The following is a 24,003-nucleotide window of genomic DNA, read 5'->3' as shown; positions in this document are numbered from 1 at the left end:
AGTTCAATGAGCTATATGTTGTTAGGAATTACCAAAACCACCCAGGGATAGTTACACTTTCACCACCGATGATGATTTCCCCCTCCGGCAGGGTGCCGAAACGGGGTCTAGATTGGTTTTTCATGGCTACAGAGGCCTGCGGTGGCGGAACTTCTGATCTAGGGTTATTTCTGATGGTTTCTCTATTTATATGAATTTTTGGCGTTGGTTTCACGCGAAGATGGGCCTCGAGGTGAGCACAACCCACCGGGGCAAGCCGGGCGCGCCCCGGTGTCTTGTGCCCTACTCCTTCACCTTTTGGTCCTTCCACGAAGCCTCGGGGATCTCTTTTGTTCCAAAAAAAATCATCAAAAAGTTTCAGCTCATTTGGAGAACTTTCATTTCTGCACAGAAAACAACACCACAGTAGTTCTGCTGAAAACAACGTCAGTCCAGGTTAGTTCCATGCAAATCATACCAAAACCATATAAAATTGTTGTAAACATGGCATGGATACTTTGTAAATTATAGATACTTTGGATATGTATCAGTCATCAATTACCAAAATGGGCGAGATTGAAAGAGCATGGTGCCCCCATGTTTGGTGTTGGTAATTGATGACAATCCCTATGGACTAATGGTTGCCTTGAGTTACATTTGAAGGGTTTGTCCGCAGGCTTTGCTTGAAGATCATTCGTTGGTTTCAAGGCTATAACTAGAAGACTATGTGTTGACCAAGGTGGTATTCAAGGATTTATCCAAAGATTGGTCATGTGAGTGTTGAGCTTATTGCAAGCATGTCTGGAAGAAGAATAAGATTGTGTGAACATTCATGTTTACCTTCAAGACATCATCTTTATGAAGAGAGAAGATAACACACAAAGCGTTGAAGATGTACCGAGTGGGATCAAGTGATCCGAAGGTACGATAAGCATTGCCCATTACGCTTTGTGTACTAACCCATGATCCACGTGAGTTTTCCTTGTGGGGTTAGGTACGTTTCCATGGGTGCACATCAAAAGGAAGATATCATTAACCCATGGAGGATGACATCAAGTGGTGATCGTCATCACGATTGCGGTGTGCCAAGTTCAAGTGGAGAATCACGAAGAGATCATGCTTGAAGCTTGTCGTCCATTGTGGTGACAATGGACTTGTGAAGATGTGCCGAAGGGTGGCTCACCCATAGTGGAGTATGGGGGAGAAATCTACTAGTCTTCATCGAGCTAGCGCAATCAAGAAAGGTGGTCCAACTTGAGGAGGTTAAGATCGTCATCATATAGCTCAAGTGGATTATGTGGAAGGCAAAGGTTTGTCCTTGATAGATTTTCTATTTTACTGGTCTCATCGTGTTAGTTGGGAGACTGGGTTATAGGATCGATAGTTGTGCTATCAAGGGGGCTCTCGAGTGAGTAATGATGTGATGCTACGCTTGGTGACCCTAATACAAGAGAGAAGAGCATAAATCAATAAAAAATCCCATTGGACGAGAATGTTGCATATGATGTAGGGAGAACGAAGAAAGGCGCCCCGAAGTAAGTTTTGAACTGATATAAACCAAAGAGCTTTCCACGGATTAGAAATATGTCGACAAAGTACCTATAATAATCACTCTTACTCTCTTAGCGGTTGTTTGATAGCAAACATTAGCGCTTGATTTACAGACAATGAGTTTTTACTTGATTTTTTTTTATTAAAACTAGTTTTAGTATGCTTTTGTTCTTGTTAATAATCAGTTTATAGAAGTTTGCGTTTGGGTTGAAAACTGTGTTTGTACAGTTTCTATATAAACTATTTTTTATCCTACCATGACATTTTGTCGCGGTATCCAAATACATGGGAGCTGATTCGCCGGCTGTCAAACTCACAAAATGATAGCCCAGTATACACTCATGTAGATAGCCACAGAGGGCAAAAACTTGAACACACATACAGAAGCCAAGGAGCTGACCTCGGTGGGTGCAACGGACTGGGTGGACGGCGCGAAGGCAGCGGCAGACGTGGCACAAGAGAAGGGCAACCTCGATGTGTGGCACACCAGTGAGCCCGTCGTGGCTGTCATCGTGTCGTAGACGTCTGCAGGTTCTTCTTTTACACCGATGAACATGCCCACAAGGACCAATATGAGAGAAAGGAAAGAGATATAAGAATCACGTTTCTAGAAAAACAACTAATAGTCGTTTTTTCTACAAACGGGGAATTTTGCACATTTCACGGATTAGTTAGATTAACCAAAAGTGATTTTGTCTATTTTATATAGAACGGATTCTCTACGTTCCACGCTCCAAATAACCCCTTAGATATTCTCCAAAAGAAAAAACATCAGTCCCTTAGATTGTGGGTAGAAAAAGAGATCTTAGTTCGTTTGGAGAAGAATAACTCTTTGATCCCATGTATAAAAAAAAACTCTTTGATCCTCGAAAAGGGTAGAAGGGAAAGAACCTTTTGAAACCGCATCCCTTTTGCGCCTCCGGTACAGGCACCCGCCGTGCGCCGTCGACCACGAGAAACAGGGAATCAGGATCTTTGGCTACCGACCACATGCCACATGCACATCGAAAACAAACCAAATCCATCTGCCCCATTAATCAGTTTTTATTCCGCCGGAAACCCCAGCCAAAAATACGCAGCAGCCACAGAAAATCTCCAGCAAGACCACTACTCCACCTTCTCCTCCTCCCTCCTCCCCTTCGTCTTCCCCCGGCCCGTTACGCTCCCTGCCCCGTTCCTCCCAGTCGCCGCCGCCCTCCTCCTCCTCCGCCGCAGTCGTCTCCTCCTCCGCCGTCCAGATCCGTCCTGCTGCGCGTCCGTCCACGAGCAAGGCTCCTAGATTCGCGAGAGCTCCTCCCCCGCGAGATCCGCCATCGCCGTCTCGGCGCCCGCAGCACCTTCTTCCGGAGGCGATCCGCCCCTCGAACCACCGCCGGCGCGCCGTCCAGGTAACGCTGCTGCCCGGGTTACCCTCTGTTCGGCCTCGTACCGTCGCGGCGAAGCTTCCCGGCAGCTCGATCTTTAGGGTTGGTAGCTACTAGCTGCTCCAAACCGGTCGATTGGTCATCGTAGCTTATGGCGTGGTGATTCGGTTGCTGCTAGCGGACAAGTGGTTCGCCGGATTGAAGCCTGTTGCCCTTGCGGCCCAGCTAATCAGTGTCGCTCAGCTACCATGATGAACTATAAGCGCGCGCTAGCGATTTTGGTTCGATTTGAGGGACCCGAGCTTGATAAGCTTCGCTTGAGCTTTGTGCACCTGTCCCGAGTTAGACTCTGGATGCTAGGGTATATTTTTTCATGCTTAGTCCAGGTTGCCAATGCTGGACTGAACGATCTTCCCGTTTCACTAGGGATGGCCTAATTCATGACTCCTGTGTGTCTACTAGAGCTTACTCTATGGCTATGGAGCTGTGGACTTTGCTTTCCAGGTTTCAGTATGCTTTCTGGTATTGGGCACATTTGTTGGTCACATTTGTTGGGTTTGGGCATCTCCTAAAATGGTCATTTTATGTTTGTGCTATGTTGATCTTTACTCTGCAGTTAGCCTATATCCTCCATTCGTGTGTTCACAATGTTGAAGACTTCCTATTCTTTGTTTTGCAGCTTATAACGGTGCACTTGGTGTGAGCCAGCTTGGGTGGCATTGTGGTATCTGCTTCATTATCGTCTTAGCCTATATTTGCCCTTGGACCAAAGGCCGTTTGAGATTGATAATATGAAATAAAGAATCATACAACGTCCATGCATTCATCTGCAGATGTAACCATGCTGATGGTTTTTCTTGGGCACACCTATATGGTGTTCTTGACACTGCCTTCCGTGCTCCAATTCTATGCAAACCGTAAGATTGTTGCTGTTACTTCTGACGTTCTATAAGTTTGGACCATGGAGCGTGCACCACGTAACAGGGGATTTCCAACTGATCCCAAGGAATATAAGTTATATGAGGAAGTTGGAGAAGGAGTTAGTGCCACAGTTTACAGGGCTCTTTGTGTCCCGCTCAATACTTTTGTTGCCATCAAAGTTCTTGACCTTGAGAAGTGCAGTAGTGACCTGGTGAGTAGTTTGCAATTTATTGTTGTCCGCAAAAAAAGTTCAAATATATTTCATGACATTACCTTGTCTGTCGATCCTTTTTGTGATAAATTGATTATTGTTATGATAACAACTACTTTACGTCGAGCATGTGATACAATCCATAATCCAAAGGCCTAGAAAAATAAATATTGAAGTGTTATAAGGCTCTTGTGTATTGATGAGCAACGATATGGTTTGGTCATGTGGATAGACCTTATTCTGTTGTGTATTAGGTTTTTGATTGAGATCCTGGAATCCCAATGTGAGTGTAGCGTATGTATATGTTACAGTTTACCAAAAATGCATATCAGCTTACTTCAATGTAGACTATTACGCCGCTTCAATATTTTCTTTAGAATGTTTTGAACAAGCTATGAATCTGCTTCTGTCTAATCAGTTTGAGCAAAGAATAATGCGCACATGAAACTATCAATGGGCCATCTGTTACCTTCCTCGTCTGGTTGCCAGCTATGCTATTCTTTCAGCAAATGTTACCTTTCAAACAACAATTCGGTTTTTCTTTCATTGAACTGTCTACTGTAGAAATGCGGACTACATTCTTGGCAGTGGAATTTTTCTATGTTTAGTTAACGAAAAAAATTCTATTATTCCAATTTTTGACATAAATATAATCCTGTTTGTAGCCTTGTATGTATGTTTCTAGTAATGCTTTGGTTGCACTTTTTTGTTTGTGAATTGGTAACTTCTTATGTTTGATAAGTGACATATGCATAGGTTCTCTTCCTTCAGCCAGTTATTCGGGCTTACTGCTTATCTTCAATATGGACATGCTTATTTCAACCTAATTATATGTATTTGGTTAGTTTTTTGTTTGCCTGTCTTCCTCACCTTTTGGAATTATCATTCTTCAGGATGGAATAAGGCGGGAAGTACAAACCATGAGCTTGCTTGACCATCCAAATCTTCTTCGAGCATGCTGTTCATTTGCAAATGACCATCAACTTTGGGTTGTCATGCCTTTCATGGCTGCTGGATCTGCCCTGCACATAATAAAAACTAATTTTCCAGATGGGTTTGAGGAAGCAGTCATTGCCACACTTTTGTGGGAAGTTCTCAAAGCTCTTGTCTACCTACACTCTCAAGGGCATATTCACAGAGATGTAAAGGTATATACTTCAGAGTTCTTTGAATCCATAATTATCTTCTGAAGCATCTAGCATAACAGAATCAAGTTGATTTGTCTTTATCTGGTTTATTAAGAAACTAATTACAGTCCACATGTTTACCATTTTAGATATTTCATTCATCATCCAGAACTGTTCCCCTTGCAAACGACCTTATTAGTTGAATTTCTTGTAGCCTTGTATTAAATGTTGAACTATTCAGTTGTTGCCTTTGCCTTGTGCTATGCACCCTGTCTTTGAGGGCTGGGTCAGACCACATGTCATCCCCTCAAAGGGTGGTGCGTCGATAGTTACAGCTGCTTCTCTGTGGCTTGCGACATAAGATTTTTGTTCCAAGAGGGAGACAAATGCATCTTTATCATGTATTGCTGGTAGAACAGTATGATGAGAGGAACCAGAAGAATGGTCAGGGCACTTCAGTTTTAATGCTATTGAGGGCAGAGGAGATTGCCAACTAGTTTCATTAAGATGTTTGTCTAGAGAACGACTAGTCTCTTACCGTGTTGTCAACTAACCAAGTGATGATTTGTCACCTGGCTGGGATTCCCAAGCATTGCCCAGGGTGACAAGTGGTTGCATGGTTGGATGCCTAAATCCTTGTTGTGCCTAGTCAGTACTCCCTCCGTTCCTAAATACAAGTCTTTGTAGAGATTTCACCATGGACCACATACGGATGTATGTAGATGCATTTTAGAGTGTACATTCACTCATTTTGCTCTGTATGTAGTTCATAGTGGAATCTCTACAAAGACTTATGTTTAGAAACGGAGGGAGTAGTTGGCAAGGCAACATTGGTCAAATAAGGAAGAGCATGCAGATAGCCAATATTTTGTACTGGCATTTATTTGCTTTACCAATTACCAATTATTGGCTGTGCGGAATATGGGCTTGCTATAAATGTTGGGGCTGATCCAAAATAAAGTTTGTTGGTCTGGCACCCATTGGCTAGGCACAAATGTGCATCCAACCGACAACCGTGTTACCACTTGCCATGGTTAGGGCCCTAACAAGACGGGTTTTTGGCACTGGTTTTGCACACCCCTGTTTTCACGTTATTGGCTGCCATGTGACATTTGTTGATTCTCTTATCCCTTTCTCTCTCCATGCGAGTATATCGTTAGGGCAATCAACGTTGTGCATGTTCTAAATAACAGGTAGCAAATAGGAATGATAACATTGATGTTTAGTTACTATATTTACTTAGACCATTCCTTGTTTGCATGTTCTAAATTATGTTCGAAATTACTAATCCATTTCAGGCTGGAAATATCCTAATAGATACAAATGGAGCTGTTAAGCTAGGAGACTTTGGAGTATCTGCCTGCATGTTTGACACTGGGAATAGACAACGAGCTAGAAATACATTTGTTGGGACCCCTTGCTGGTAATGTCTTGCGAACATTTAGGTTTAGTGTCTCATATCCATTGTTCACATTGTTCTCTGCCTATGTTACTTATGTTAAAGCATACATGACCTCATGCATCTTGCAGGATGGCTCCTGAAGTCATGCAACAACTGCATGGCTATGATTACAAGTAAGTCCATGTCTAGTAACTCTAAATCTGACTATTTAAGTATCCTAACTGATTAAGCTGTTTCTCCTTTTTTTTCAATCACAATTTACAAACAGAGCTGACATCTGGTCCTTCGGGATAACAGCATTAGAACTAGCACATGGTCACGCTCCATTTTCGAAGTACCCTCCAATGAAGGTACGTAAGCATATCTGTTTAACGTTAATTAACCTACTTCAAGTTACTCTGTTACAGAATGATAACATTGCATGCTACACTTATTCCATTGCAGGTGTTGCTTATGACGTTGCAAAATGCACCACCAGGTCTAGACTACGAGAGGGATAAAAGATTTTCGAAGGTTCTTTTTTTCTATTTACAGCGCTCCTTTTGTAGATAATTGATATTTATATTGATTATTATGTGCATGTTATTTGCAGTCTTTTAGGGACTTGGTTGCTGTATGTTTAGTCAAGGATCCACAGAAGCGTCCCTCTTCAGAAAAGCTGTTGAAACATTCGTTTTTTAAGCAAGCGCGATCAGCTGATTTTTTGGCAAAGAGTATTCTTGAGGGACTTACTCCACTGGGTGACCGCTTTAGGGCGTTGAAGGTGCAGAACAGTGTTTACGGGGTGGCATGACATTGTTGTAACCAGCCTGACTATATTTTACTCTTCTGTAGGCAAAAGAGGCTGACTTACTTCTCAATAACAAGCTTGGTCCAGAGAGCAAGGAGCAGTTATCACAGGTTAGAGCTTGCTCTTTGGTTATGTGTAATCTTGCGCCTTCCGAATATGGAAATCAGTGCTGATCTTTTCCACTGTTTTGTCAGATATGTCTTAGATTTGTGTTTTTACCAGGTTCTTAGATTTGTTAAATGGGTTATATGAGGTTGACTCGAGGTTTGCCTCCTTCAAATAAAGGAAATTATTTTTGCAGTCGTTGCTGATCTCCTATATTATTTTATTTTTATCTAATTTCTCTTGGTATTAAATTACTTGGTTTTTAAGGAAGCTCTTGTTCTGTTAACTGATAGGCAATCTCTTTCTGTGGGCTTACTATGGAAATATTTTACTACAGCTGTTTAGAACTTGGAATTGTCGTAGTAGCAAGTACATGGTTATAGTTCTCATTTATAAATATTAGCCTGCTGGAGTACACAAATTGTTTGTTCTTTCTTTATTTTGATTTGAAGTATCAGTACAGTTTTTTCTATCAGTTCTTACTAACACAAGTATTTGCCTTTCAGAAAGAATACATAAGGGGCATCAGTGGCTGGAATTTTAATCTGGAGGACTTGAAAACCGCAGCTGCCCTTGTAAGAGCTCATTTTCCCCTTCTACTAGCTGATGCAGATGGAGCAATAATCAGCCTCCTACCGCAAACCGTCGCAGACACAACAAAATGTTCGTGAGAAACCTGTGTTCCCTAATCTTTAAATTTATTTATTGGCAGTTAGACAGTTCAAATGGCACATACCATTTTGATGGTGCCAACAACAAAGATAGGAATGGGCTACAAGACGTTTATAATGAATCAGAAAATATTTATCAGGAAAGGGTTAACCATGGTGCTTCTGCAAGGCATGATGAGGTACTATGGTCATAATTATTGCTGTGACTTGGTAAAGTAGCCTAAAACTATTATATCATTGCCTAATTCTTCCGACTAACAGCATGAGATACAAGAAGTAGAAGATTTGGATGGAGATCTTGCCTCTTCCTTTCCAACCCGTCCCCTTGAGGCACTAAAGTAAGTTCTGGAGTTTGATCAGTCTACTACATGTATCCACCAAATTGAACAATCTTTTGATGTTATGAACAATGCTATAGTTTTATCTGCAATAATCTGTTTGACAAACTGTGATGTTTGTGACCCCAGAGCTCAGAATTTACTGCCTTTTAAACAACAACAACAACAAAGCCTTTAGTCCCAAGCAAGTTGGAGTAGGCTAGAGCTGAAACCTCCAACTAAATTATGTTTACCAACAGTATTGTGCAATCAATTTGGCAGTCTCTTGTACCGCGTGAAATACATCTGGTAATGATGGAGTTCATGGTTCTACAGAAAAATGAATCACTTATAGGGCCTGAAGCTAGTGTACATGGCTAAACGTAATTCAGATGATAATGTTTTGCATCTTTTGAGCTGTCACTTAAAAAACTAGTCAACTGTGAAGGATTCTCACTGACTAGTGACACAGGTCTTGCTTTGATGTCGGCGGTGATGATGATCCGGACCCTACTGCTACGAATTTGCGGGTACAACCAAGCATGGAGTCTATATCACCTGTGCAGCAGTTCTCAGAAATGGACCATAGTAGAAGTGACAACTGTAATGGTGAAAATCTGGAAAGAAGTGTCTCCGTACCCTCAAATTTGGGAAATAGTGTATATCCCAAGTTCTCAAGTGGTTCTCTTATTCCTGAGCATGTTCTTTCGCCTTACAAGAATGTTGGTAGTGATTCACGAAGGTAAACAACTTTTTTCCTTTTTTTCTTCTCTTCCTACATGCTAGCTACACCATTTTCCTTGGACTACAATTTCTTCATCTCAAATACAGAATAATGGGAATAATTTTACCGTGGATTCCATTAGTAGCCTTTGAAGAATTGCAATTCCGCTGCTGCTACTATTCTAGCATTCCTCACTAGGCTTGGCTCACATCAACATTTCCTTGGTTGTTGGTGGCCATTTGTTTACTGAAATACTAGAAAAGAAATGTAAGGACATTGTTCTTTTGGGAGAGGCAAACTTTCAAGTCCATGTGGGGCATAGACTTGTAGTCTCCTTTTAAATTTTACTTGAAAATAGGGTCTGCAAAATTTATGTATGTATGTCAACCTAGCTTGAAATATTCTTTGGACCTCCCTTTGATCGTACAAATAAAATATTCTGATATTTGGTTTGGTGGACTCGTTACATAGAACATTCTGACTCATTTGGTAGAACATTCTCCATTTGTTGTTGTAGCCGATCTAGAAAATGGATACAAGCACAAAGAAGTACTGATTTGTTTTCAACTTTTGGCAACAATGCGGTGATATTGACACCTTCTGTTCATTGTATTATAGCTTCCTATTCTGGCCCACATTTTTTACTCTTCTCCATGTATTTTGTCTCATGTGGCTATCATTGTGGTAACACTTCAAATTTTGTAAAATGGAAGGAATGAATTTCATCAGAAAAATCCGAGCAGCAGAAACCGAAGTGGCCCTTTGTTTTTCCGTCAAATGAAGGACACACGCCCACATCTGTCTGGTAAGATGATCATGAGCCCTACATCTACCTCTCTCTAGTACTCTAGTAAGATGATCATGAGCTCTACAGCACATCTCTCGTGATTAGATTCACATAAAATTAGAGTCTAGTATGCATGATTTGGCAACCAAAGTTTCATGTTATTTTAATAATTTTGAAATTATTTGAGGTCACCATCTAATCATCTCTTCTATTTATTACTTGGCAATTAATTTCACATGTCATGTTTGAACAGTTGCACCTGATGAGGCGTCGGAAGGAAATGTTGTCCAGCGAAGGGGGCGATTTCAGGTCACATCAGATAATCCTGGTCAAAAGGTACTGGGTTATTTGGCGTAGAGGTTACTGGGAACTAGGATAGTGAATAGTTAATTGTATTTGATATTTGTCTTAATTACGAGTCAAAATGAAACCTTGGATTGTCTTAGTAGAATTTACTTGGTAGCATTATTTAAACTGCACAAGTCCATTATGTTACTAAGAGCTGAAGTGATTGATTTACAATGTTTATGACTCTACTAGTAGACTGATACTGCCAGCAATCTGGGATGTTCATTGATTGTAACCTTTTTTTCTATGCTCTTGCCTCTTAGGAGGTTGTAACCAAAAAACTCATCTTCTCAATGAAATGAAATGCAAAGTCTTTGCATTTTCTCGAAAAATAAAAACTCTACTAGTAGACAAATCTGGAGCCTCAAGTTCTTTCGCATGGAAAACAACTTGTATGGTCAGTTGATTGATACCTCCAGACGACCACAATGCCTTGGTGGATGAAACTTGCTGGCTTCATTTTGCACATAATTAGAATCCTGAAGAATATTACTTCTGAAGCAACCCAGAGCATTCAATGTATATCTCACATGTTATTATCATTGTTCCTTCAAATATAGTTCAACCATGGTCCCACTCTCCCCAATAGATTTGCTAGGCAGGGGTTGCTGCAAGGGGGATATTATGTTGACATTTCCAGAAAATACACCCAGTTGTTTGTTTTGTGCAACTGTGCCTATTAATATTGCCTTTTCAGGTTTTAATTTGGACATGAATAATTTTAACTCTACTTGCCTACTCTTAGGTAGCTTCATCAGCAAGCAGCAACAGCAGGCCAAATTTACCAAGTGGAGTAACACGGCCAGCTTCCAATTCATCCACAATTCTACCGACACTACAATTCTTGATGCAGCAAAATTCTATGCAAAAGGTATTTTATTGCATTTATTATTTCAAAACACACAAAAAAATGTCAGCATTTTTACAATTCGTTGAATGAATTTACAGGAAGTGCTAAGTAGATTGATTTCTTCAATTGAGGAAACATCTGGTACGTATCATGAGAATTGTTTATGTTAAACTTCAATCTGATAATTTGACTGGCATACTGATATCTCATTTGGTTTCACGCGGGGAATGTTTTCTGGCAGATGCTTCCGATGCAAGTACAGTTGGTTTGTCTCAGGTGTGTCTGATGGAGTGTGTTCCATATGTTATTTCACATTTGACCTCAAGACATGTGAACTTTAAAGGTCAATTACTGTTAAGCAGATTTTCTTGTGATTGTTTTAACAAGTGCTTATATATGTTCAGTCATCTGGATCGCTTGCCAGAGAGAAGGGATTGGAGTCGTATGTCGTCCAACTACAGCGAAGGTATACTACCGTTCTCAGAGTGCTCCTCCGTATTCAAGGACTCTTAACTGAATTTGTGAAAATTTGCAGTGTCACAGAACTCTCTGAGGAAGTGCAGAGATTGAAGCTGAGAAATAATCAGGTAAATTGTCAGCAACCATATTTGGAGCTTTGCATTTGTTTTAATGGTTTGCATGATCTAAACAAAGAGATTCTTTACTTTTTGTAAGTTATGTTTTCGACTTTAAATCATGTGTCTGAGACATTGATTATTTTGTCTGCATGACAGCTTGAGCAGCAGATCAACGGGTTGTCGAAAAAAGACGAAAGGTTGCGAAGAGAGGGTAGTACCAAGCAATGATATATTATATTCCCCCCTAAGTCCCCGTTGTATAATTCAGCTCCCCAATTTTGAACCTGGTTAGTGAAATTAATTGTATTATGTTTCGAAATCAGGTAGTTGTATCAATTGTAATTGTAAGTATTTTAGCGAGTTCACATTATAGTATAATCTTTGATTTGTACAGCATGCTTTGTGTTATCGGTGAGGATTAGTTTCCGTCAACTAAAATGTTTCGATAGCAACCGTTTGTGAACTTGTTTGTCCCCTTTCTCATTCTTTAGCGTGTGCATGGTTGAATGTTTCTTCTCTTGGTGTGCATTATTCTTGCAGCATGTAAATAAATGATAATACTGATTGCCCGTGTCGAATGAGCTGGAGCCAACAGTTACTACTTCCTTGGCGCCTTGGCGTCTTTGGTTTTAGGTACTCGCTACAGCAGGATAGGTAAGTCGGGCATGGATTTCTAGGTCTTCAATTTGACTAACAAAAGATGTATGCCAATAAAGTTGTATACTCCAAACAGACGCTTGCTAAAGCACAAATCAAAGCGCACGGCTGAACGATACAAGGCAAGGCAGTGAGGAAGTCTTCTTACAAAGCAAATTTTGGGATAACCAGAAAAATGGCAGTGAGGAAGTCTTCTTATAAAGCAAATTTTGGGATAACCAGAAAAATGACACTGGAGGAAAGCAAGGCGATTACGTTGCCGAAGGACGGCAGCATCGAAGGCCTGAAGACGTTGAAGTTCCATGACACGCCCATGACACCTAAGCTCCATGATAATGTCCTCAGGATGGAAGACGGCGCTAAGCGTTGTCGCTGTCCATCCGAGACGGACGAGGATTTTCACCCAGAACATGGCACATAGAGAAGAACCACAACAACGTCCTTGAAAAGAGAGCGACACCCTTGGGCACAGCCGGCACCAACGCCAAAGTGTGGTGCTTTCGATTGGCAGCCACTAGGTGCCAAGGACATCTTTGATGAGTACAAACCTCCAGACCCGAGTTTGGGCGTCATTGCCACAGGAAGAGTGTGCACGAGTCACCTGGTGCTACATGCCTACACCCGTTGTCATCCACACGACCAAGGGCACATAGCAACCACCATTGTCATGATGTCCGCCGGAGTCAAGTGCGGACTTTCACCCATGGTTGCCGTCCCGACATTCATGGCCCCGAATCTACCCCACCCCACCCTGCAACCATTGCACACCGAAGAAACAAGCGTGAAGGTCACTCCTTGCCCCTGATCAACCCTACGCCCATGCCTAGACCCTAGGCACGGGCAAATCAGGACTCCCCGCCCATCCTGCCCCGGTGGGCAAAGCGAGATCCCCCGAAGGGTGAGGGATGGATTTGTGGCCTGTCGGCGGTAGATCCACACCCATTGGCGGCAGCCCGAACATGGGAGGTGGCCATCCACGTGGCCTCGGCCCGCATAGACCCGATTAGGGTTGGAGGGAAGTCCTCTTTGGACCGACACCACCATAGACCATCAGGGGAGAGGAGCGCGCCGAAAGCGTGTGCCAACACTCACTAGACCGGCCCCAACACCTGCACGTTGTTGGGACGCTGTTCACCACCACCTACAAGGTCCACTATGCCCACTGCACCTTACTTAGATCCTGCCCGCACATTGGCGTATCGAACCACACTGCCGCCAAGGCCGGCAGCATCGCCGCCCAGGAGACCCCGAGTAGCGCCGCCACGCCGGGCCCGCGCCACATCGCGGGGGTTCGCACTGCATGCAGCAAGAGACTGCCACCCCGACCCATGTCCCATGCAGCAACCACACCGGGTCGCCGCCGTCACCCCGCGCCACTCGTTGTGGCCAGGCCGCCAGATCCGGGAGATCTCGACCCGAGCCAACTCTGCCACGCCAGGATCACACCACGGTTTCGGGGAGTCTCTTACGGTTGTTAACCTCCCGTTATAATAAAAAACTTACAACCTTGTTTGACGATGAATATAATGATACGTTTTTTCCCCTCAACGCGACATCACCGGCGGTGGCATATGTGATTATCCTCTGTGTGGCGTACTGGCAGGATGGCATATGTGATCATCCGCTGGGTAGCGTACTGGCAGGGTGCATGTATAGCCTGATGGAAAGGATCAAAGGAGCCTGTCAAGTCCCAACTGGCGTGTCCTTCATCCTTCCTGCATACAACAAACATGGCCGGCCGCCGGCGCGGCGCGGCGCGTAGGGCGACAGTTCAACCGAAGCTGCGAGCATCTTTTTCAAGACGTGTCGCCTAGTGCCCAAGCCATCGGTTGTACTACTCCTACTAGGCTACCTCATTTTTTGCTTGAAACGGTCAACCGCAGACACTTCTTCCTAAAGAAAACATGCACACTGTCAAGCACTTGAACTGTCGCAGCTCTGGGGCATCTCCAATAACTCGTACCCATTTTGTGGATCAAAAATGCCCGTGTCACTAGCAAACAACTCATCATGCGATACATGAATACAACCACAATAATAGTGTATCTGGACTGGTCGGTAGGAGGCGGAGAGGACAACGAAGACGGCGGACGCGCCTCGACTCAGTCTCTCAAAGGTGCTCATAAGAATAGGGCGTGCGTGTGTGCATTCATAGGGTTGAGTGTATGCGCGTATATATAAACGCTTGCGTATGTACCGTGTTAAAGAAAAACTTCACGGACATGCGGTGCGGTCCGCTAAGCCGAAACTAAGCTAATCACTACAACTTTAATATCCATGCCAATGCAAAATTGATCAACGCGGACGCGTCCTCCGCCTGCGGCATACCTAACGCTGGTGCAATTTTTAGTTTGTATAGATGGATGGAAAGCGCCTTGGAATAAGAATGATTGGGTTGAGAAGATTCGAAGACACTTCATCATATACACAACTTATGAATAGACGCAGATTAATTAAAAAGACCGCACAATGATGCTAACACGAAGTTGACTAATTTTTTTTCCGCCCGCTTTGACATCGAAGGGGTTGACTTGCAACCACCGAGGCAGATGAAGTTGTTGAAGACCTTTTTAACGGCAGAAGCATGCGTAGTGCGCAGCCCCAGTGAATATCCTCCAGATAGAAGTTCAGACTCGAGACAAGAGACGTCTACGTGCTGTGTTTTCTAATAGGCGGACGCCTCATCAGGGTTAATGCTGTTATGCAAGCCAAAGTACCTACCATACTAGTATCATTTCTTAATTAGGTGTAATATACTCCAGCTTATATTTGCTTGAACTGCTCCCGTGAGCATGCAACACTAATGTCACTGATGTCTCGCTACCTAGTTTACCATGTCAACATGCCCTGATATCTTTTCCTTCCCCTCACACGTATGCAGCTAGGGCAAAGTTTTCTCCCCTCTTAAGTTCCACCGATCCCCTCGCAAAAAAAGAAGAAGTTTCACCAATCAACTCGTGGATTCATCATCGCTCTGTCTGTCGCTCCCATGGCTGGTAGCAGGGAGGTAAATTCCGATGCCTCGTCTCCGGTTAGTAGTTTAGGTTAAATTTTTTTTAGTCCTTGCAAAGGTGACACTTCATCTTTCAGCTGGCCTTTAGAGCTTTGATTCTCGTCAAATCCTGCTGTCTCCTTGGAACTGTGAGGTTAGGGTTTCTCAGTCAATTCAGATCGATTCAAGGGTTTAAGTAACTGCGACAACTACAACTCCATGGCGTTGATTCTTATATGCACATGCATACTTACATACTATCATCGACAAGATCAGTACGGCTCCCATATGGGAGCGACGGCAACAACGCGTCTGTGGCTCGTCCAGGTAGTGGTAGTGTTCGTTCAATGATCCAAAGACCTTGATTTTCTTTTTTGTTGCGTGTGGCTAGGTCTTAGTCGATTTAGATTTAACCAAGTCTTAGTCAAATGATATGGTATATAAGAAAGAAAAGAAAACACTGAAAAGAAACTTTTTGTATAAATCTCCATGCAAGATCAAAGAAATAGAGTATCGACAAAGACATAACAAAGTCTCAGTCCCATTGAGACTTAGCAAAACTGTTTTTTGTTAGAGTGAGGCTGCTTTGTTACTCCGCTGAACTTTTATAATGAGAATGGATGTGTATATCTTTTAAAAACAGTGTCATTTTCTCGCTCACGCAAGATGAAAATGGCTACGACCAATTCAAGTTATGCAGGGATTTTTTAACACACAAAATCACACGGGTGTGTGACAGCATGGTGCTCAACCTATTTAAGGCCCTGCCATGTCCAATGGCTACAAGCAAAGCAGTAGTAGGTAAGAAACTAAGAATCATACACGATGTCGCGAGGACAAGGAAGATCGATGGGAAGCATGCTCTCGTTTCTCCTTGTAGCCATCCTGCTCCACCTCGCCGGCGGCAGCCCTCCTCCGGAGCCGGTGGTCTGCACGGACGGCACGTCCAACTGCACGGTCACCAACTCGGTCGGTTCCTTTCCGGACCGCGTCGTCTGCCGCGCGCGCAGCGTCACCTACCCGCGCACCGAGCAGGAGCTCGTCGGGGCCGTGGCGGCCGCGGTGTCCGCGAAGCGCAAGATGAAGGTGGCCACGAGGTACTCGCACAGCATCCCCAAGCTGATGTGCCCCGGCGGCCTCGACGGCGCCATCATAAGCACGGAGCGGCTCAACCGGACGGTGCGCATCGACGCGAAGAAGGGGCTCATGACGGTGGAGAGCGGCATGGTCCTCCGTGACCTGGTCGAGGCGGCCGGCGCCGCGGGGCTGTCGCTCCCGAACTCGCCGTACTGGTACGGCCTGACGATCGGGGGCCTGCTGTCGACGGGCGCGCACGGGAGCTCGCTGTGGGGCAAGGGCAGCGCCGTGCACGAGTACGTGGTCGGGCTGAGGATCGTGACGCCGGCGCCGGCCAGCAAGGGGTACGCCGTGGTGAGGGAGCTCGGCGCCGATCACCCGGACCTGGACGCGGCGAAGGTCAGTCTCGGGGTTCTCGGCGTGGTTTCTCAGGTCACCCTGGCCCTGCAGCCGCTGTTCAAGCGGTCGTTGACGTTCGTGACGCGCGACGACTCGGACTTCGCGGACCAGGTGGCCGCCTGGGGCCGCCTCCACGAGTTCGGCGACATGGCGTGGCTGCCGCAGCAGCGCAAGGTCCTCTACCGCGAGGACGACCGCGTCGACGTCTCGTCGCCGGGCGACGGCCTCTGGGACTCGCTCCTTGGCCGCTCCATTCCCACGCGGCTGCTCGTCAATGGCAGAGCCGCCGAGGAGCGGCTGCAGGAGGGCAGCACCAACGACACCGCTCTGTGCGCCGCGGGGCGGCTGCAGGCGGACTCGCTGGAGCGGCAGGCCTACGGCTTCAAGAACGACGGCCTCAACTTCACCGGGTACCCGGTGGTGGGGTACCAGCACCGCATCCAGGCGTCCGGCGCGTGCATCAACAGCCCGGAGGACGGCCTCAACACCAGCTGCCCCTGGGACCCGCGCGTCCGGGGCTCCTTCTCCCAGAACACCGACTTCAGCATCGCGCTCTCCAAGGCGCCGGCGTTCGTGGCGGAGATGCAGCGGCTCCGGGACCTCAGCCCGGACACGTTCTGCGCCGGCATCGACACCAGGTTCGGCGTGCTCATCCGCTACGTCAAGGCGTCCTCCGCCTACCTGGGCAAGCCCGAGGACTCCGTCGACTTCGACATAGTCTCCTACCGGAGCCGCACCGACGGCATGCCGCGCGCGCACGCCGACGTGGTGGACGAGATCGAGCAGATGGCGCTGCACAAGTACGGCGGCCTCCCGCACTGGGGGAAGAACCGCAACTTCGCCTTCGACGGCGCCATCGCGAAATACCCGAAAGCTGATGAATTCCTCAGGGTGAAGGACAGGTACGACCCCGACGGGCTCTTCTCCAGCGAGTGGAGCGACCAGGTGCTCGGCATCAATGGGAGCCCCAACATCGTCAAGGAGGGCTGCGGCGTGGAAGGGTTGTGTGTTTGCTCTGAAGACTCGCACTGTGCGCCCGAGCAAGGCTACTTTTGCCGTCCAGGAAAGGTGCACGACGAGGCGAGGGTTTGCTCCACAAGTGTTAACCCGTGACCTCGCTTCTCAAGATTCTGCGCAACCAACCGCACTAGCGTGAACCGGTGCACTTTATTAGAGCAAATAACGTTTCATATACGTAGTATATTGCATTTGTCCTTGTCTTTGTATTTGCAAGGCTTTTGATTTTAGCCTTGGTCATCTACATAAATTTTCAAATTTATATTTTTTCCTGCCTTTTGTTATTTGATTTTGCTTATGAGGATTGACCGGATTGTCGACCGGGTCCCGACTTGGAAGGCCTCTTGATATCCAAGGCTGCATGCTAACCCGGGTTAGAATGGTCCGGACCACCATTCAGCTCCATCAACTCTTGGTCCTCGGTCTTTACTGGAGAGCATGAAAGCAAGTGGATAAGATCCTCTGTGGGTTCCTCTCGGCTAGAGCCTAGAGGGGCATATGTTCATGGCAACGAGTGTCATGTGAACTAGGTTAATGTGTGTCAAGTATCATTCCTTAAAGCTCGACAGTCTAGGCATCATTGACATTGCCAATACCTCAACTAGCCATGGGATTATCTAGCTTTGGAGGATGCGGGCCGAGGGCTCGACATGCAATTCTCTAGGATGAGCGGAGTGTGTTCAAATCCTCTGCCAAGATGTTGGTGGGAGATGAAAACACCACACTCTTCTGGAAGAATCATCGTCTTAGGGCCAAAGCCATAGCAAATTTGGTGCCAGACCATATCCAGCTCGCCTCGGTGCCGACTTGTAAGAGACGTTTTATCCGAGATGATATTGCCTCTGAGGACCCGTTGAGTTGCGGTGATTGATGACAAGGTAATTAAGTGGACTAAAGATTTATCACTTAATTTGTTCCACGTTATTCTTTGGATGAACCCAATAGTTCATAAGTTATGGGCTTGTGGTGGAGCCAAGATACATTGAATTTAAGGACAACTGTACCATCAAGTGGGGCACATGCAAAATAGCGATGAACTCTATCTCAAGATCCACAATCAAATCTCTAAGTTTTTCACTCCCTCCACTCAATTATTCAAGTTTCCATGCTTCCTGATACTCTAGAGTATTACCTACGTGGTACTACCGATCATGTAAGGATTGGGTGTTTCTATTGTGCGGATATTGTTCTCTTAGTGTTTTTTTAAACCACCGAGACTTCTCCTTCGGTACCACTGAGCTTTTATCTTGCCAAGAGCATCTTCGTTTGCTCTGGTACCTCCGAGTACTTCTGAGGTTGATCTCCCCGATACTTTTGAGAAATTTACTCCCTTCACATAGAAACGAGCTACTTCCTTCCAGCACGTACCTCTGAGTATTTTGAATCCAATACCTAGGGTATTTTGATTTCTAAGAGGTTTACTAGACAACTGGGTACATTCGACTGACAGTCACTACTAGGAAAGTTTGTTTTCCTATCTGATCGTCCAAATTTTGAATGAGTCTGCGCTATTACCCGTCTCAACATGCGCATCTCCACTACACCCAACCATTGAACATGTTATCTTTTAGTTGGCCAACACCATACACCATTGCGGGTCAAATCGCCGTCCTATAGAACCAACCTTTTAGCTTTTGTGTCACTCTCTTGTCATAAAGAACGCCAAAAGCTTGGCGCCACTTCATCCATCTAGTTGCGATTCGATGGCTCACATCTTCACTGATATCACCATCCTTCTGCATCATTGACCCCAAATAAATCAGATGCACCAAAAATAAAAATTGCCTAAAGAACATAATTTGGCCCATAATAGCCCACGGCAACCCTTTCAATGCTTATCATCATTTACTTCATTTAAATAGTGCATAACTCCTTAACCAAAAAACTTAAATCATAGAAAATGCACTATAGGTTGGAAGGATTAATTACAGTCCAGAAGAGCTACGACAACCTGTTAAAGTACCACCCCAGTAGAAAAAGGTTCTTTGAATGAAAATTATCATCTGAAGGATGAGACACTCGTGTCAGTATTTGGATCATTAATTTGCTTCTTCGGTAGAACTACACTGAATTGAATAGAACCCCTTCTGATGTAATCACATCATGCTCTCTCCCTTAGATACATCTTGAAAGATATCCATGTTAGGTTACAAAGTGTGCATAGTCCCTGTACCGTGCCCACGGGATCCTCATGCGTCCGGGCCTTGTACCGTGTGTAGTGTCCAAGACCTTGTGCCCACATGATATATACAGAGGGGTTCTGCCCTATGCTTAGCCAGACTACTCCATGCCATGCACTTAAACACTTTCCCTTATGTTTTCTATCTATGTTGTTTCTCTCGCAGACTCCACTGGCAAACATGGGGATGCTCGTCGCAAGAGGTCCAAGGCTGGTGATGATCAATTCATAGTTGTTTGTCATCTGCCGTCAGAGGATATTTCCTCAGGTAGGTGGTCGTGTTCTCGTGCTGCTATGAATAGGCATGTGATCAAAAATTCCGACATCACGAGTGAAGAGGAGTATGACTCGCAAGAGGATGCCCACTATGAGCACGATGAAGATCTAGAGGGTGCCTATGAGGATGATGATGTGGACGAGGAGAGTCCTAGTGATGAGACAGTTCCAGTTCTTCCTAATGTTAGGGAGTTGTCAGTCACCGAGTGGGGCAAGGTTGAGTATTGGACTTTCAGGCAGGAGGATTCGTATGTTGTTGTCACGGGTGAAGGAGTTGACCCAAGGTCCGTGATCTGAGGATTATCCTCATTGATGTACAAAAGAATTATGTCCTTGATGCACCGCTAGGTGACAGACCTATTACAGGAGCATATGCACACGTTATGAACGTTTGACAAAGCTTAGTATGATGACTACTTAATAGTTTAGTGCACCATGCTTTACGGCTTAGAACCGGGACTTCAAAAAAACGTTTTGAACGCCACAGAGCATATAAGATGTTCTAAGAGTTGAAATTGGCATTTCATACTCATGCCTGTGTCGAGAGGTATGAGACCTCTGATAGTACTTTGCCTACAAGATGGAGGGGAGAATAGCTCAACTAGTGAGTATGTGCTCAGATTGTCTGGGTACTACAATTTCTTGAATCAAGTGGGAGTTAATCTTCCAGATAAGATAGTAATTGACAAAGTTCTCTAGTCACTATCACCAAGTTACTACTCCCTCCATTCCAAAATAGATGATCCAATTTTGTACTAAAGTTAGTACAAAGTTGAGTCATCTATTTTGGAATGGAGGGAGTAGAACTTAGTGATGAACTATAATATGCAAGGGATGATGTAAGTAATTCCCAAGCTCTTCGCGATGCTGAAGTCGGCGAAGGTAGAAATTAAGAAATAGCATCAAGTGTTGATGGTTAACAAGACCACTAGTTTCAAGAAAAGGGCAAAGGGAAAGAAAGAGGAACTTCAAAGAAGAATAGCAAGCAAGTTGCTGCTCCCATGAAGAAGCTCAAAGCTAGACCCAAGCCTGGAACTAAGTGCTTCTACTGCAAAGGAAATGGTCATTAGAAGAGGAACTGCCCTAGATACTTGGCGGATAAGAAGGATGGCAAAGTGAACAAAAGTATATTTGATATACATGTTATTGATGTGTACTTTACTATTGTTTATAGCAACCCCTCAATATTTGATACTGGTTCAGTTGCTAAGAGTAGTAACTCGAAACGGGAGTTGCAAAATAAACAGAGACTAGTTAAGGGCAAGGTGATGATGTGAGTTGGAAGTGATTCCAAGGTTGATAAGATCACCATCGCACACTCCCTTTACCTTCAGGATTAGTGTTGAACCTAAAATAAATGTTATTTGGTGTTTGCATTGAGCATAATATGATTAGATCATGTTTATTGCAATACGATTATTCATTCAAGTCAAAGAATAATTGTTATTCTGTTTACATGAATAAAACCTATAAGTTTAACAATGATAGTGCAACTTATTTGTGGCACTGCCGTTTAGGTCATATTGGTGTAAAGCGCATGAAGAAACTCCATGTTGATGGGCTTTTGGAATAATTGATTATGAATCACTTGTTGCTTGCGAACCATGCCTCATGGGCAAGATGACTAAAACTCCGTTCTCCGGAACAATGGAATGAGCAACAGACTTATTGGAAATAATACATACTGATGTATGCGGTCCGATGAGTGTTGATGGTCGTGGCGGGTATCGTTATTTTCTGACCCTCACAGATGATTTGAGCAGATATGGGTATATCTACTTGATGAAACATAAGTATGAAACATTTGAAAAGTTCAAATAATTTCAGAGTGAAGTGGAAAATCATCGTAACAAGAAAATTAAATTTCTATGATCTGATCGTGGAGGTGAATATTTGAGTTATGAGTTTGGTATTCATTTGAAACAATGCGTAATAGTTCCGCAACTCACACCACCTAGAACACCACAGCGTAATGGTGTGTCCGAAGGTCGTAACCGCACTTTATTAGATTTGGTGCGATCTATGATGTCTCTTACCGATTTACCACTACCATTTTGGGGTTATGCATTAGAGACAGTTGCATTCACGTTAAATAGGGCACCATATAAATCCATTGAGATGACACTGTATGAACCGTGGTTTGGCAACAAACCTAAGCTGTTGTTTCTTAAAGTTTGGGGCTGCGACGCTTATGTGAAAAAGCTTCAACATGATAAGCTCAAACCCAAATAAGAGAAATGCGTCTTCATAGGATACCCAAAGGAGACTATTGGGTACACCTTCTATCACAGATCCTAAAGCAACATATTCGTTGCTAAGAATGGATCCTTTCTAGAGAAGGAGTTTCTCTCAAAAGAAGTGAGTGGGAGAAAAGTAGAACTTGATGAGGTAATTGTACCTTCTCTCGAGATTGGAAAGTAGTGAAGGAAATATGCCCTAGAGGCAATAATAAAGTTGTTATTTATATTTCCTTATATCATGATAAATGTTTATTATTCATGCTAGAATTGTATTAACCGGAAACTTAGTACATGTGTGAATACATAGACAAACAGAGTGTCAATAGTATGCCTCTACTTGAGTAGCTCGTTGAATCAATGATGGTTATGTTTCCTGACCATAGACATGAATTGTCATTTGATTAACAATATCACATTAGAGAATGATGTGATTGACTAGACCCATCCGTTAGCTTAGCATGATGATCGTTTAGTTTGTTGCTATTCCTTTCTCCATAACTTATACATGTTCCTATGACTATGAGATCATGCAACTTCCGAATACCAGAGGAACACTTAGTGTGCTATCAAATGTCACAACGTAACTGGGTGACTATAAAGATGCTCTACAGGTATCTCCGATGGTGTTTGTTGAGTTGGCATAGATTGAGATTATGATTTGTCACTCCGAGTATCAGAGAGGTATCTCTGGGCTCTCTCGGTAATGCACATCACTACAAGCCTTGCAAGCAATGTGACTAATGAGTTAGTTGTGGGATGATGCATTACGGAACGAGTAAAGAGACTTGCCGGTAAAGATATTGAACTAGGTATTGAGATACCGACGATCGAATCTCGAGTAAGTAACATACCGATGACAAAGGGAACAACATATGTTGTTTTGCGGTTTGACCGATAAAGATCTTCGTAGAATATGTAGGAACCAATATGAGCATCTAGGTTCCGCTATTGGTTATTAACCGGAGATGAGTCTCGGTCATGTCTACATAGTTCTCGAACCCATAGGGTCCGCACGCTTAACGTTCGGTGACGATCGCTATTTTGAGTTTATGTGCTTTGATGTACGGAAGGTAGTTCAGAGTCCCAGATATGATCACGGACATGACGAGGAGTCTCGAAATGGTCGAGACATAAAGATCGATATATTGGAAGCCTATGTTTGGACATCAGAATGGTTCCGGATGAGTTCGGGCATTTTCCGGAGTACTGGGAGGTTACCGAAACCCACCGGGGAGTATATGGGCCTTATTGGGCCTTAGTGGAATAGAGGAGAGGAAGGGAAAAGGTGGGAGGCGCGCCCCCTAGCCCAATCCGAATTGGGTGCCCCCCTTCCTTCCCTCTCTCCTCCCCTTCCTTCTCTCCTACTCCTACTATTTGGAAGGGGGGAATCCTACTCCCGGTGGGAGTAGGACTCCCCTAGGGCGCGCCATAGAGGGCCGGC

The 24,003-nt window shown here is 44.4% G+C and overlaps 2 protein-coding genes across 3 annotated transcripts; both read left to right on the top strand.

Annotated features, from left to right (window-relative positions):
• The first annotated feature begins 2,593 nt into the window (after positions 1-2,593).
• Positions 2,594-12,188, top strand: LOC125525330 (serine/threonine-protein kinase BLUS1). Of its 2 annotated transcripts, XM_048690332.1 has the most exons (21): positions 2,596-2,918; positions 3,574-4,026; positions 4,920-5,174; positions 6,452-6,576; positions 6,684-6,728; positions 6,824-6,905; positions 7,000-7,068; positions 7,148-7,318; positions 7,390-7,455; positions 7,957-8,025; positions 8,163-8,300; positions 8,383-8,459; positions 8,911-9,180; positions 9,876-9,967; positions 10,203-10,285; positions 11,043-11,168; positions 11,246-11,288; positions 11,389-11,423; positions 11,552-11,613; positions 11,683-11,734; positions 11,882-12,188. In XM_048690332.1, exons 2-21 carry the CDS (start codon positions 3,856-3,858, stop codon positions 11,951-11,953), a joined length of 2,103 nt encoding a protein of 700 aa, XP_048546289.1. In that variant the 5' UTR covers positions 2,596-2,918; positions 3,574-3,855; the 3' UTR covers positions 11,954-12,188. The 2 variants fall into 2 exon arrangements, with proteins under 2 accessions (XP_048546288.1, XP_048546289.1); XM_048690331.1 differs by having other exon boundaries at positions 2,594-2,918; positions 11,552-11,734.
• Positions 12,189-16,148: 3,960 nt separating this feature from the next.
• Positions 16,149-18,131, top strand: LOC125521250 (L-gulonolactone oxidase 2-like). The gene has a single exon (XM_048686315.1). It carries the CDS (start codon positions 16,200-16,202, stop codon positions 17,961-17,963), a length of 1,764 nt encoding a protein of 587 aa, XP_048542272.1. The 5' UTR covers positions 16,149-16,199; the 3' UTR covers positions 17,964-18,131.
• The last annotated feature ends 5,872 nt before the right edge of the window (positions 18,132-24,003 follow it).

Source organism: Triticum urartu, chromosome 7, assembly GCF_003073215.2.
Source record: "Triticum urartu cultivar G1812 chromosome 7, Tu2.1, whole genome shotgun sequence".
Classification (NCBI taxonomy): Eukaryota; Viridiplantae; Streptophyta; class Magnoliopsida; order Poales; family Poaceae; genus Triticum; species Triticum urartu.
Note: the sequence above shows the minus strand (reverse complement) of the source record. Positions and strands in the feature narration are given on the sequence as shown.